The sequence below is a fragment of the Trachurus japonicus genome, chromosome 13 (assembly GCF_045865225.1).
Source record: "Trachurus japonicus isolate A0001 chromosome 13, Traja_1.0".
NCBI classification, from domain to species: Eukaryota; Metazoa; Chordata; class Actinopteri; order Carangiformes; family Carangidae; genus Trachurus; species Trachurus japonicus.
Window position 1 is genome coordinate 19,835,061 of NC_140919.1, and position 14,564 is coordinate 19,849,624.

Consider the following 14,564-nt stretch of genomic DNA (forward strand, 5'->3'; position numbering starts at 1 on the left):
AGTTGAAATCTGTAGCTAACCTGACAGGAAGGACAACTGATGAACCAGCACTAACATAGCTGAAGCAATGGCTGAGAATATATTTAAAAGTAGAAGATGTGAGACTTTGTATGAAATGGCTGGAAATTACTTGAATTGTCAAAGAAGAGTTTGAAAAATTCCTGAATTAGGAAAAAAGTTAATGCCTACTGAAATACATTGTAAACTGACAGCAGAAGAACATTGTTGAAGAATATAGATGGAGCATTAGCTGAGGAGTAGAACATGTAAACAGCGGGTTTAATGGTGTGAAATGGTTGAGAAGAGCCTCAGTAGTTTAGGATACGTGTAAAACAATGTGTTCAACATGACCAAAATGGGGAAATGTGTATTTTCAGTTTAAATAGCTAAAGAACAAAATTAACAGCAACGAGTCCATTAACTACAACAGGAAGATAGAGAGGTACATACAAAACAGTCAGACAACTGTAGGAAAAGTGTGTGTGTGTGTGTGTGTGTGTGTGTGTGTGTGTGTGTGTGCGCGTGTGTGTGTGTGTGTGTGAGAGTGAGGAAGATATACAAAAGTGTGTGTGTGTGTGTGTGTGTGTGTGTGTGTGTGAGAGTGAGGAAGATATACAAAAGTGTGTGTGTGTGTGTGAGTGAGGAAGATATACAAAAAGTTCTGACCTGACAACTGTATGAAATGTGTGTGTGTTGGACGTGTGTGTCTGTTTGTGTATGGTTAGTGTGTGTCCATTTATGTGTGTGTTTGTTGTGTGTGCATGTGTGTCTGTTTGTGTGTAATTGTGTAAATTGTGTATGTGTTTGGTAAGTGGTTGTATGTTTGTTGGGTGTGTGTGTGTGTGTGTGTGTGTGTGTGTGTGTGTGTGTGTGTGGTAGTTAGTGTGTGTCCATTTGTGTGTGTGTGTGTGTGTGTGTGTTGGGTGTGTGTATGGTGAGAGTGTGTCCATTTGTGTGTGTGTGTGTGTCCATTTGTGTGTGTGTGTGTTGGATGTGTGTGTATGGTGTGTGTGTGTGTGTGTGTGTGTGTTGGATGTGTGTGTATGGTGTGTGTGTGTGTGTGTGTGTGTGTGTGTGTGTGTGTAGTAGTTAGTGTGTGTCCATTTGTGTGTGTGTGTTGGATGTGTATGCATGGTGAGTGTGTGTCCATTTGTGTGTGTGTGTGTGTGTTGGATGTGTGTGTATGGTGAGTGTGTGTCCATTTGTGTGTGTGTGTGTGTGTGTATGATCGACAGTCAAACAGAGAGAATGTGTGTGCGTTGCCATGGTGACGTTGCCATGGTGAGGTTACCATGGTGAGGTTGCCATGTTGAGGTTACCATGTAACTTTTGGCTGGTGGCTTTAAGGCATGGTGGCAGCTTTAACCATAGGCTTTAACTGCTCTGTGACACCCTCAAACAGATCTAATGTACGACAAATCTGTACTTAGTACGAGCAAAAGGTTTACATTTTCCGAACCATAAGACCTTGCTGAACGCGTCCGTGTCACTTTGGTGTTTCTAGAGTAAAAATTGTTGATTGGGTCGCAGGTTGGAAACTTTGGGACGTTTAGAAAATCAGCGCCTACTTTTGAATGGGAGTCAATGGGAGGAGAGAGGGAACTGGCTGCACTCGGAGGCTCTTAGTTTAAATTGTGTTCGTCTCTCTGGTTTTTTGAGCACATGAAGAGATCAAGGATGAGCTTGTCTACAAGCATGCCCGAAATTATGTGTGTAGAGTGTAATCTGTGGCCGTGCTGGCAGGATAGAGAGAAAAATGTGAGAGGATTTTTAGACCCTCTGTCACTCTACCAACTGCCAACGTCCGAACATTCCGTCCCATTGACTTTCATGTTAAATCTGAATTTTGTCAGAAATTTTAATGATTTTAAAACTATACATATATCTGAAACTGTTGAAGATATCAATAAGCTGAGATATAGCTGAATAGTTGAAAGGTTTGTGAACAGTTTAAAAGTTGAATGAAATCTGTAGCTGAAAGTATGCTGAAGCTATTAGAGGCTGAATGAAGCAGAAGATTTGAAGAGTTTGAAGACTGTTTCAATTCATTTCCTATGGGAGAAAAATTGCAGAAAAAGTTAAATATTTTAAAAAGTATAAATAGTATGAAAGAGGAAAGTCATAGCAATATTGTCCAGAAAAAGCTGCACGTTTTGATATATGAATTGTTGAAATAGCACAAAGTATGAAGGAGCAGAAAACTGCTGAAAAAGGGCGGAAGAAGTAAGAATAATAATAACTAGAAAATTTCCTCTCGGGAAATTTTGAATGGGCCACGGGAGCTACTGCGGGTTGTGCCATCTCTGTCAACATGGGAATCAAACCCACGATCTTAAGGTCAAGACAGAGCTGATCAGACAGACACATGATCATCTTTCTATAAGCACTGATATGGAGGAGCTGTAACCACATTAGGTTAACTGTGTGTGTGTGTGTGTGTGTGTGTGTGTGTGTGTGTGTGTGTGTGTGTGTGTGTGTGTGTGTGTGACTGTAATCACATGAAGCTGGCTCTAGAGTCTGTGTGAGACTGACTTGACACATAGTTAGTTAGTAGCTGCATCCTGTGTCAGTCTGATTTAGCTGTGTCTGTGTTTAGAAACATTTAAACGAGCGCCAGGTGGATTGTTTATGAAGTTAACGAGCTCTGGCCTGAGGATCAAAGAGGTTACCACGGCGATAGGGGCCCCCGCAGGCTGAGACAGACAGAAACGTGGAGAAAAAGAGCCATTTTCTGCCTCTAAACCGGTCTCACAATTAGGCTTAGCATGACAAAACGGTAACTCCTATCAGAACAAAACACAGATCAACGTTGCTCTAAGGACTTACTGAAAATTTCGGTACGATTTGGTGTTTCTACAGTAAATATTTTGGCGACGCTGGCAGTTTTAAAACATCAGGCCGTTCTGCTCCTCTCAGAAAATATTTGTATTGGACTCAATGAGGAGCAGAGACAGACGTGGCCGCACTCAGAGGCTGATTCTGTAAGTTCTGTAAGTCTCTCTGATATTTTGAGCACATGACATGAGAGATAACAAGTTTGTCTTACAAATTCTGAAAAAATTATGTCTGTAGAGTGTAAATTGTGGCCGTGCTCACAGTTTATCCAGAAAAAATACAGAATGTTTCTTCACTCTCTCCCACTCTAACCGATGATGTCACGCACTCTGACACGAACATTCTATGCAATACACACCCATTATAAACTCATAATTTCTCCAAAAATGATCATGGTCATTGATCAGGGATTGATCAAAAACTATATGACCTATCAAAACGTGGAGTAATACGACAATACACAAGACTTGTGTCTACTGTTTAAAGTTTAAATGGAGTCTCTAGGTGAAAGTATGCCTGAGCAGTAGACTTTTGTTAAACTCCAATGATTGGTCTTTTTCGCTCTTTTTTTCCCGCCCGTCCCATTGACTTACATGCAAAAATTTTGCGCAGTAAATCGCGACTTACGTCGCGAATAATTCGTACACTGTTGAGAAAAGTAATAGCACACCGATCCCGATCAGGACGCACATTTTGATATATAATTTGTCCTGCAACTCTTCGAGTTGCAGGACTAGTAGCGAACCGAAAGTTGGCCGGAAGTGGAAAAATAACTAGATAAAGTATCATTTCCTGATGGAAATGCGTGTGACTGCTGAAAGCAGCTGAACGCTGTTGCAGAATTAGCAAATAGTGCAAGCAGTGATCACCATACAAATGGTTGCCCAAGGTAGGTATCGAACCCACAACCTCATGATCAGCAGACTTTCACTCTGCCTCTAGGCCAGTGTATACACAGTTGCAGAGACTGTTGTCTGTTGATGAACTGCACTCTGTCTCACTCTGAAGTTAACTAGCCCAAAGCTGTAGTTCCAGTGCAAATCAATCTTAGTGCAGTGGTATAAACAAGAAACATGTTAACATAAACCAAGATTGAAAGAGGTAAAGAGAATAGGTGGGGGCGCATATGCATTATCAAGTTTGATCTTGTGACCAGACCAAGTGGTATTGGTTAAAGGTCAAAGTGGCTGACACTAACAAGACTGCTCAGGTGGGATCTGAACCTGTGACCTTGTGATTGGTTGGCAGGAACCTTATCCACTAGGCCATTCCAACTCTTCCAATGAAGTAGAGGTTGAGACTTTGATGAATGTGAGATTTTTCAATGATGCTTAAAGTCTCACTCCCCCGACCCTTTTCGGCCATTTTAAAACCAGCTCATTAGCCATGCACATTAGCAATTCACCTCTGGGGGGTGGGCGGAGACTGCACTGTTTTGCACCCGCCCAGCCACCTCCTCGCACCCCACCTCCCGGTTGCTGACAGCTGGACATTGTATAATTACAGATTCAGCGCATTTAGTGTAAAACTCTCCACTGGGATTTGATCCCAGACTGGAGCATAGTCCTTGCTCACAGTGCAAGCTGCTCTACCAGGTGAGCTATACCTATTATACCCTGACAGCTACACCGAGCTGCCAAGCCTTTCAACTCTGAGCCATATGAAGAACTTTTGTGACAGACTGTATATTGTAAAATAGCCAATCTGTTAAAAAAAATGGAAGACCAGAAAAATTTCTGCATCTGTTCCTGCACCACATGATTACACGCACCCGGTCCCTTGTCATAGAGGCACCACTCAAGGAGCCTGGGAAAGTAGATAATCTCACAATTCAGATGATGTTTACAGCTCGTCTCTATCATAAACAGTTCAGATGTTATAATGTCTTGTTGATGTTTTGCAAAACAAGTAATCATATCATGGTCACACAATGAATACTTGAAGTTTCTATTCAGCATAAACACAATTCTGAGTTGAGGACACCCCTAGACACAACAATATAGACTATTAGGCTACATTGTATCATGAAATACTCATAACATCTAAGACATGACAGGTGTGGCATGATAAGCTGGGGGCCAATTTTGGCCAGCTGTAGTCACTATAGAATAGAAAATACTTTATATTAACCTATATTATTTAAATTTCGCATTTTTGCATGTACGGTATGTATTATTTCCAAACTAGTTTTTATTTTCATTTAACATTTATTTATATGCCAATCAAGAGTGGGTGAGTGAAGGAGTGCAAGAGAAGCACCTGCCCACCTCTCATGTCCAAGAGACTTTGTCCTGTCCTCACAACATGAACGAGGAAGGATAGGATGATAGCCCAGGTTTAATTATTATTATAACCTTTATTTAAATTTGGAAATATATTGAAGAGCAACCTCATTTACTATAATAATGAGGATTAATGATGAGGAAACTGTCACTGTCACATCTGTGCAACACCACATCTAGGCCTGCAAGCCTGCCCGTCTTGTGAGTTCGGGCTGGGCTCCAGCTCACTGAACTCAAGTTACATTAGGCTTGTAAATGTGCAGAGAACCTGAGTTACAATGAGCTTTATACTATCAGGAATCAAAGACTGTCCAATGACAGCTGAATAATCGGAATCAAAAGTCAAGCAATGATGTGAAATGACTGAGGTAGGAATCGAACCCATGACCTTATGATCATTAAGCCTTTACTCTGCCACTCAGCTACAGAGAGCACACTGCTTTCAAGACTGTTGTCATTCATTGTAATGTGATGATGTGCTGCAAACTGGTATGAGTAATCAAGGAGATAACAAACACCTGTAACCAATTGAAGGCGGTGGAGGAGAGCAGAATTCAACATAACATAACAAGAGTTCTTCCCTTGGATTCGAACCAGTGACCTTAGGGTTGGTAAACGGCCACCCTAACCCCTATACTACAGTGAAGTTGTGGTGAAGAGAGGTTGAGACTTTGATGAATGTGAGATTTTTCAATGATTCTTAAAATAAAGAGAAATTAGTATAAATTAGCCACACCAGGTAAGAAGAGGACTTTTTTGTGACCTGTGACTATTTTTTGGTGAATTAAAATGAATTAAAAAGCACCTAACAGCAAGTTACAAAGTTGAGCTCCTTCTCCTGCTGCTGTGAAAAAAATACATTGAGCTGAATGGGAGCAGAGAGCTCCCTGGCTGCATTTAAAAAATATTTAAAATTATTATCTAAGTCTCTTTGCATTTTTGACCAGAATTTTAGCCAGAAGACAAGTGTGGCTACAAAACTGGAGAAAATAATTTGTCTAGAGTTTAATTTGTGGCCGTGCTGACAGTTTAGCCAGAAAAACTCTAGAATGTTTTTTTGCCTCTCTCCACTCTGGCACCACTCTGGCTCTGCTCGTTAGACGCAATACACACACATTATAAAGCTGAAAAAAATCAGAAAAAGTTAAATATTTTAAAAAGTATAAATAGTTAAAAAGAGAAAAGTAATGCCGATAAAGTTCAAAAAAAGCTGCACGTTTTGATATATGAATTGTTGAAATAGCACAAAGTATGAAGGACTAGAAGAAGACCGTAAAAAGGCGGAAGAAAATGGCCAAACAGAAGAACAATAGTGTGACTGCTTCAGCAGTCACACTAACTAGAAAAAGCATTTCCAAGAATGGAAATGGTGTGACTGCTGATAGCAACTGAACGCTGTTGCAGAATTAGCAAATAGTGCAAGCAGTGATCACCATACAAATGTTTGACCAAGGTCAGAATCGAACCCACAACCTCATGGTCATTAGACTTCCACTCTGCCTCTAGGCCACAGTGCACACACAGTTGCAGAGACTGTTGTCTGTTAATGATGATGATTGAGAGTCAAGCTTGAATGACTTAGAATGAAAATTTCTGTGAATTTCAGGCTGAGAGCAGCAGTTTCAACATGAAGCAAGTTATCAGAAGTCAACAGAGGACAACTGGGAAAATAATTCACTATAATTGTTGTTGAGGCAAGATTTGAACCAGCAACCTTCAGGTCTCCAGACCAGCAAGCTAACCACTAGGCTACAGACAGAGACAGTATGTGAGGGGTAAAGAAAACCTTTGATAAGAGGATCACTGGCTTCTGCTTAAAAAAAAAAGTAAGGAATCGAACCCATGACCTCATGATCAATAAACCTTTACTCTGCCACTTCGCCACAGAGAGCACAGACATAAGCATGTTTCAGACAGAGTTGTGGAGAATTCTCAGCATTGGGCTGAATGAGAGCAGAGAGCTCCCTGGCTGCATTTAAAAAATATTTAAAATTATTATCTAAGTCTCTTTGCATTTTTGACCAGAATTTTAGCCAGAAGACAAGTGTGGCTACAAAACTGGAGAAAATAATTTGTCTAGAGTTTAATTTGCAGAAAAAGTTAAATATTTGAAAAAGTATAAATAGTTAAAAAGAGAAAAGTAATGCCGATAAAGTTCAAAAAAAGCTGCACGTTTTGATATATGAATTGTTGAAATAGCACAACACCTAACACACTAACCATATGGCCACAGATAACCTGAGTTACAATGAGCTTTATACTATGAGGAATCAAAGACTGTCCAATGACAGCTGAATAATTGGAATCAAAAGTCAAGCAATGAAGTGAAAAGACTGAGGCAGGAATCGAACTGATGACCATATGATCACTAAACCTTTACTCTGCCACTCGGCTACAGAGAGCACACTGCTTTCAAAACTGTTGTCATTCATTGTAATGTGATGATGTGCTGCAAACTGGTATGAGTAATCAAGGAGATAACAAACACCTGTAACCAATTGAAGGCGGGGGAGGAGAGCAGAATTGAACATAACATAACAAGAATTCTTCCCTTAGATTCGAACCAGTGACCTTAGGGTTGGCAGGCAGTTACCCTAACCCCTACACTACAGTGGAGTTGTGAAGAAGAGAGGTTGAGACTTTGATGAATGTGAGATTTTTTGTGAAAAAGTTAAATATTTGAAAAAGTATAAATAGTTAAAAAGAGAAAAGTAATGCCGATAAAGTTCAAAAAAAGCTGCACGTTTTGATATATGAATTGTTGAAATAGCACAAAGTATGAAGGACTAGAAGAAGACCGTAAAAAGGCGGAAGAAAATGGCCAAACAGAAGAACAATAGTGTGACTGCTTCAGCAGTCACACTAACTAGAAAAAGATAGCATTTCCTGCAGAAAATGCGTGTGAATGCTGAAAGCAGCTGAACGCTGTTGCTGAAGCAATGCTGAATGAGCTGAAGAAATTGTTGAATCAATGCTAAATTAGTTGACGAAACTGCTAAAGCAATGTTGAAAAGACTAATGCTAGAGTAGAGTAGAGTAGAGAGTAGAGGAATACTTTATTCATCCCTAGGAGGGAAAAAGCTGAAACATATAACTTGTAGTGTGAGATGAATGCCTTTTTAAAGGTAAAAAGCAGTAGAAATGCTAAAGGGAGAAGAAAACATTGAAATTCTGCATGTTTAAATGTAATAGTTAAATAGTTGAAATCTGCAGCTAACCTGACAGGAAGGACAACTGATGAACCAGCACTAACATAGCCGAAGCAATGGCTGAGAATATATTTAAAAGTAGAAGATGTGAGACTTTGTATGAAATGGCTGGAAATTACTTGAATTGTCAAAGAAGAGTTTGAAAAATTCCTGAATTAGGAAAAAAGTTAATGCCTACTGAAATACATTGTAAACTGACAGCAGAAGAACATTGTTGAAGAATATAGATGGAGCATTAGCTGAGGAGTAGAACATGTAAACAGCCGGTTTAATGGTGTGAAATGGTTGAGAAGAGCCTCAGTAGTTTAGGATACGTGTAAAACAATGTGTTCAACATGACCAAAATGGGGAAATGTGTATTTTCAGTTTAAATAGCTAAAGAACAAAATTAACAGCAACGAGTCCATTAACTACAACAGGAAGATAGAGAGGTACATACAAAACAGTCAGACAACTGTAGGAAAAGTGTGTGTGTGTGTGTGTGTGTGTGTGTGTGTGTGTGAGTGAGAGAGAGTGAGAAAGATATACAAAAAGTTCTGACCTGACAACTGTATGAAATGTGTGTGTGTTGGACGTGTGTGCGTGTGTGTCTGTGTGTGTGTAATTGTGTAAATTGTGTATGTGTTTGGTAAGTGGTTGTATGTTTGTTGTGTGTGTGTTTGTGTGTGTGTGGTAGTTAGTGTGTGTCCATTTGTGTGTGTGTGTTGGATTTGTGTGTGTGTGTGTCCATTTGTGTGTGTGTGTAGTAGTTAGTGTGTGTCCATTTGTGTGTGTGTGTGTGTGTGTGTGTGTTGGATGTGTGTGTATGGTGAGTGTGTGTCCATTTGTGTGTGTGTGTGTGTGTGTGTGTGTGTGTTGGATATGTGTGTATGGTCAGTGTGTGTCCATGTGTGTGTGTGTGTGTGTGTGTTGGATATGTCTGTATGGTCAGACAAAAGTTCTGACCTGACAACTGTATGAAATGTGTGTGTGTTGGACGTGTGTGTCTGTTTGTGTATGGTTAGTGTGTGTCCATTTCTGTGTGTGTTTGTTGTGTGTGCATGTGTGTCTGTTTGTGTGTAATTGTGTATGTGTTTGGTAAGTGGTTGTATGTTTGTTGGGTGTGTGTGTGTGTGTGTGTGTGTGTGTTTGTGTGTGTTTGTGTGTGTGTGGTAGTTGGTGTGTGTCCATTTGAAACAAAGTTGAATTAGCTGAAGAACTGTTGAAAAAGTCTAACGTTGAAACTGAAACATATAACTTGAAGATTAATGCCTTTTTAAGGACAAAAAGCAGTAGAAATGTAAAAAAAAAAAAAAAAAGGAGAAGAAAATGTTAAAATCCTGCATGTTGAAGATGTTAAACAGTTGAAGAGTTGAAATCTGCAGCTAGCCACAGAAAGGAAAACTGATGAACCAGCAGTAACATAGCTGAAGCAACAAGTGAGAATAGATTAAAAAGAAGGAACATGTAAGCAGGAAGCTGATTGACATGACGTGATGGAAAAAATCCTGAATTGTTTAGGTTTAAGTGTAATAAATGTGTGTTTAGTCTAAAAGCAGTAGAAATGTTGAAAAGGCAGAGGAATGTGTTGGAAAATCCTGCATTATTAAGTCTAACAGTTGAGGAGTCTGCAGTCAGCTGCAAAAAGCACTGCTACAGAAAACAGATAAACAAGTGCTAACATGGCTAAAGCAATAAGTGAAAATAGATTAACAAATGGAACCTGTAAGAAGGAGGTTTATTTTGTATGAAATGATTGGAAATTATTTAAATTGTTGAAGATTAGCATAAAGAAATTGAAAAGCTGAAGTCTACTCAAATATATTTAAACATGACAGCATGAATACATTGTTGGACTATTACTAATATAGATTAAACAATATCTAGGTGGTTGGAAATTATTTGAATTGTTGAAGATTGTGGTGAAAGAAAAATTAACATTTTAAGTACACTCAAATTACTCTAATAAAAATTATATGTGTGTTGGATATGTGTGTATGGTCAGTGTGTGTCCGTGTGTGTGTGTGTGTGTGTGTGTGTGTGTGTGTGTGTGTGTGTGTGTGTGTGTGTGTGTGTGTGTGTGTTGGATATGTGTGTATGGTCAGTGTGTGTCCATTTGTGTGTGTGACCGACAGACAGTCAAATAGAGAGAATGTGTGTGCGTTGCCATGGTGACGTTGCCATGGTGAGGTTACCATGGTGAGGTTGCCATGTTGAGGTTACCATGTAACTGTTGGCTGGTGGCTTTAAGGTATGGTGGCAGCTTTAACCATAGGCTTTAACTGCTCTGTGACACCCTCAAACAGATCTAATGTACGACAAATCTGTACTTAGTACGAGCAAAAGGTTTACATTTTCCGAACCATAAGACCTTGCTGAACGCGTCCATGTCACTTTGGTGTTTCTAGAGTAAAAATTGTTGATTGGGTCGCAGGTTGGAAACTTTGGGACGTTTAGAAAATCAGCGCCAACTTTTGAATGGGAGTCAATGAGAGGAGAGAGGGAAGTGGCTGCACTCGGAGGCTCCCAGTTTAAATTGTGTTCGTCTCTCTGGTTTTTTGAGCACATGAAGAGATCGAGGATGAGCTTGTCTACAAGCATGCCCGAAATTATGTGTGTAGAGTGTAATCTGTGGCCGTGCTGACAGGATAGAGAGAAAAATGTGAGAGGATTTTTAGACCCTCTGTCACTCTACCAACTGCCAACGTCCGAACATTCCGTCCCATTGACTTTCATGTTAAATCTGAATTTTGTCAGAAATTTTAATGATTTTAAAACTATACATATATCTGAAACTGTTGAAGATATCAATAAGCTGAGATATAGCTGAATAGTTGAAAGGTTTGTGAACAGTTTAAAAGTTGAATGAAGTCTGTAGCTGAAAGTATGCTGAAGCTATTAGAGGCTGAATGAAGCAGAAGATTTGAAGAGTTTGAAGACTGTTTCAATTCATTTCCTATGAGAGAAAAATTGCAGAAAAAGTTAAATATTTTAAAAGGTATAAATAGTATGAAAGAGAAAAATAATAGCAATATTGTCCTGAAAAAGCTGCACGTTTTGATATATGAATTGTTTAAATAGCACAAAGTATGAAGAAGGAGTTAAACGCAGAAAAAGGGAAGAAGAAGTAAGAATAATAACTAGAAAAAGATAGCATTTCCTGCAGAAAATGCGTGTGAATGCTGAAAGCAGCTGAACGCTGTTGCTGAAGCAATGCTGAATGAGCTGAAGAAATTGTTGAATCAATGCTAAATTAGTTGACGAAACTGCTAAAGCAATGTTGAAAAGACTAATGCTAGAGTAGAGTAGAGAGTAGATGAATACTTTATTCATCCCTAGGAGGAAAAAAGCTGAAACATATAACTTGTAGTGTGAGATGAATGCCTTTTTAAAGGTAAAAAGCAGTAGAAATGCTAAAGGGAGAAGAAAACATTGAAATTCTGCATGTTTAAATTTAATGGTTAAATAGTTGAAATCTGTAGCTAACCTGACAGGAAGGACAACTGATGAACCAGCACTAACATAGCTGAAGCAATGGCTGAGAATATATTTAAAAGTAGAAGATGTGAGACTTTGTATGAAATGGCTGGAAATTACTTGAATTGTCAAAGAAGAGTTTGAAAAATTCCTGAATTAGGAAAAAAGTTAATGCCTACTGAAATACATTGTAAACTGACAGCAGAAGAACATTGTTGAAGAATATAGATGGAGCATTAGCTGAGGAGTAGAACATGTAAACAGCGGGTTTAATGGTGTGAAATGGTTGAGAAGAGCCTCAGTAGTTTAGGATACGTGTAAAACAATGTGTTCAACATGACCAAAATGGGGAAATGTGTATTTTCAGTTTAAATAGCTAAAGAACAAAATTAACAGCAACGAGTCCATTAACTACAACAGGAAGATAGAGAGGTACATACAAAACAGTCAGACAACTGTAGGAAAAGTGTGTGTGTGTGTGTGTGTGTGTGTGTGTGTGTGTGTGTGCGCGTGTGTGTGTGTGTGTGTGAGAGTGAGGAAGATATACAAAAGTGTGTGTGTGTGTGTGTGTGTGTGTGTGTGTGAGAGTGAGGAAGATATACAAAAGTGTGTGTGTGTGTGTGAGTGAGGAAGATATACAAAAAGTTCTGACCTGACAACTGTATGAAATGTGTGTGTGTTGGACGTGTGTGTCTGTTTGTGTATGGTTAGTGTGTGTCCATTTATGTGTGTGTTTGTTGTGTGTGCATGTGTGTCTGTTTGTGTGTAATTGTGTAAATTGTGTATGTGTTTGGTAAGTGGTTGTATGTTTGTTGGGTGTGTGTGTGTGTGTGTGTGTGTGTGTGTGTGTGTGTGTGTGTGTGGTAGTTAGTGTGTGTCCATTTGTGTGTGTGTGTGTGTGTGTGTGTTGGGTGTGTGTATGGTGAGAGTGTGTCCATTTGTGTGTGTGTGTGTGTCCATTTGTGTGTGTGTGTGTTGGATGTGTGTGTATGGTGTGTGTGTGTGTGTGTGTGTGTGTTGGATGTGTGTGTATGGTGTGTGTGTGTGTGTGTGTGTGTGTGTGTGTGTGTGTAGTAGTTAGTGTGTGTCCATTTGTGTGTGTGTGTTGGATGTGTATGCATGGTGAGTGTGTGTCCATTTGTGTGTGTGTGTGTGTGTTGGATGTGTGTGTATGGTGAGTGTGTGTCCATTTGTGTGTGTGTGTGTGTGTGTGTGTGTATGATCGACAGTCAAACAGAGAGAATGTGTGTGTGTTGCCATGGTGACGTTGCCATGGTGAGGTTACCATGGTGAGGTTGCCATGTTGAGGTTACCATGTAACTTTTGGCTGGTGGCTTTAAGGCATGGTGGCAGCTTTAACCATAGGCTTTAACTGCTCTGTGACACCCTCAAACAGATCTAATGTACGACAAATCTGTACTTAGTACGAGCAAAAGGTTTACATTTTCCGAACCATAAGACCTTGCTGAACGCGTCCGTGTCACTTTGGTGTTTCTAGAGTAAAAATTGTTGATTGTGTCGCAGGTTGGAAACTTTGGGACGTTTAGAAAATCAGCGCCTACTTTTGAATGGGAGTCAATGAGAGGAAGGGAGGGAACTGGCCGCACTCGGAGGCTCCCAGTTTAAATTGTGTTCGTCTCTCTGGTTTTTTGAGCACATGAAGAGATCAAGGATGAGCTTGTCTACAAGCATGCCCGAAATTATGTGTGTAGAGTGTAATCTGTGGCCGTACTGACAGGATAGAGAGAAAAATGTGAGAGGATTTTTAGACCCTCTGTCACTCTACCAACTGCCAACGTCCGAACATTCCGTCCCATTGACTTTCATGTTAAATCTGAATTTTGTCAGAAATTTTAATGATTTTAAAACTATACATATATCTGAAACTGTTGAAGATATCAATAAGCTGAGATATAGCTGAATAGTTGAAAGGTTTGTGAACAGTTTAAAAGTTGAATGAAGTCTGTAGCTGAAAGTATGCTGAAGCTATTAGAGGCTGAATGAAGCAGAAGATTTGAAGAGTTTGAAGACTGTTTCAATGTATTTCCTATGAGAGAAAAATTGCACAAAAAGTTAAATATTTTAAAAAGTATAAATAGTATGAAAGAGAAAAATAATAGCATAAATGTCCTGAATAAGCTGCACGTTTTGATATATGAATTGTTGAAATAGCACAAAGTATGAAGAAGTAGTTAAACACAGAAAAAGGGAAGAAGACTCAGAATAATAATAATAATAATAATAATAAGTTTAAAGAAACAAAATGGCCGAACAGAATAACAATACTGTGAATGCTTCCAGCATTCACACTAATAATAATAATAATAAGTATAAAGATTTGAATAACAATAGTGTGAATGCTGGAAGCATTCACACTAACTAGGAAAAAATCCACACAATAACAGTAGTGCCCGGGCTTCGCCCGGGCACTGGTCCCTGCAGCTATTTCATAGCTGTTGGGACCAGTGCCCGGGGCGATTGCCCGTGGCCCTAATAATGAAATCCTCACCTCTCAGCTCCTTCAGCACCCAGCAAGAACTGCAGCCCAGCTCTGGTGTCCTTCAAGGTCAAAGAGACCAGGATACCCGCTATTAGATTGTAGGGGAAATCTCTGTAAATAAGACCATAAAAACATGAATTTACAGGCCTTTGTTTTAGGAATCAAAATAAAAAGTAAAAGTTACTCTCTGTGTGTAGCAAATTGTGCATCCCCTGAAGAGTGGCAATGCTACAGCTGATTAAGTTAAATAAATGTGGAGCTACGTCAGTTAACATGTAATAC

At 39.4% G+C, this 14,564-nt stretch overlaps 1 protein-coding gene across 1 annotated transcript in view; it reads right to left on the minus strand.

Annotated features, from left to right (window-relative positions):
• Positions 1–14,564, minus strand: part of atm (ATM serine/threonine kinase) — a 42,328-nt gene that overhangs the window by 23,393 nt on the left and 4,371 nt on the right. The window contains exon 12 of the mRNA XM_085795291.1: positions 14,292–14,393. Coding sequence (XP_085651417.1) covers positions 14,292–14,393 — 102 coding nt within the window. The remainder of the gene's footprint in view (positions 1–14,291; positions 14,394–14,564) is intronic.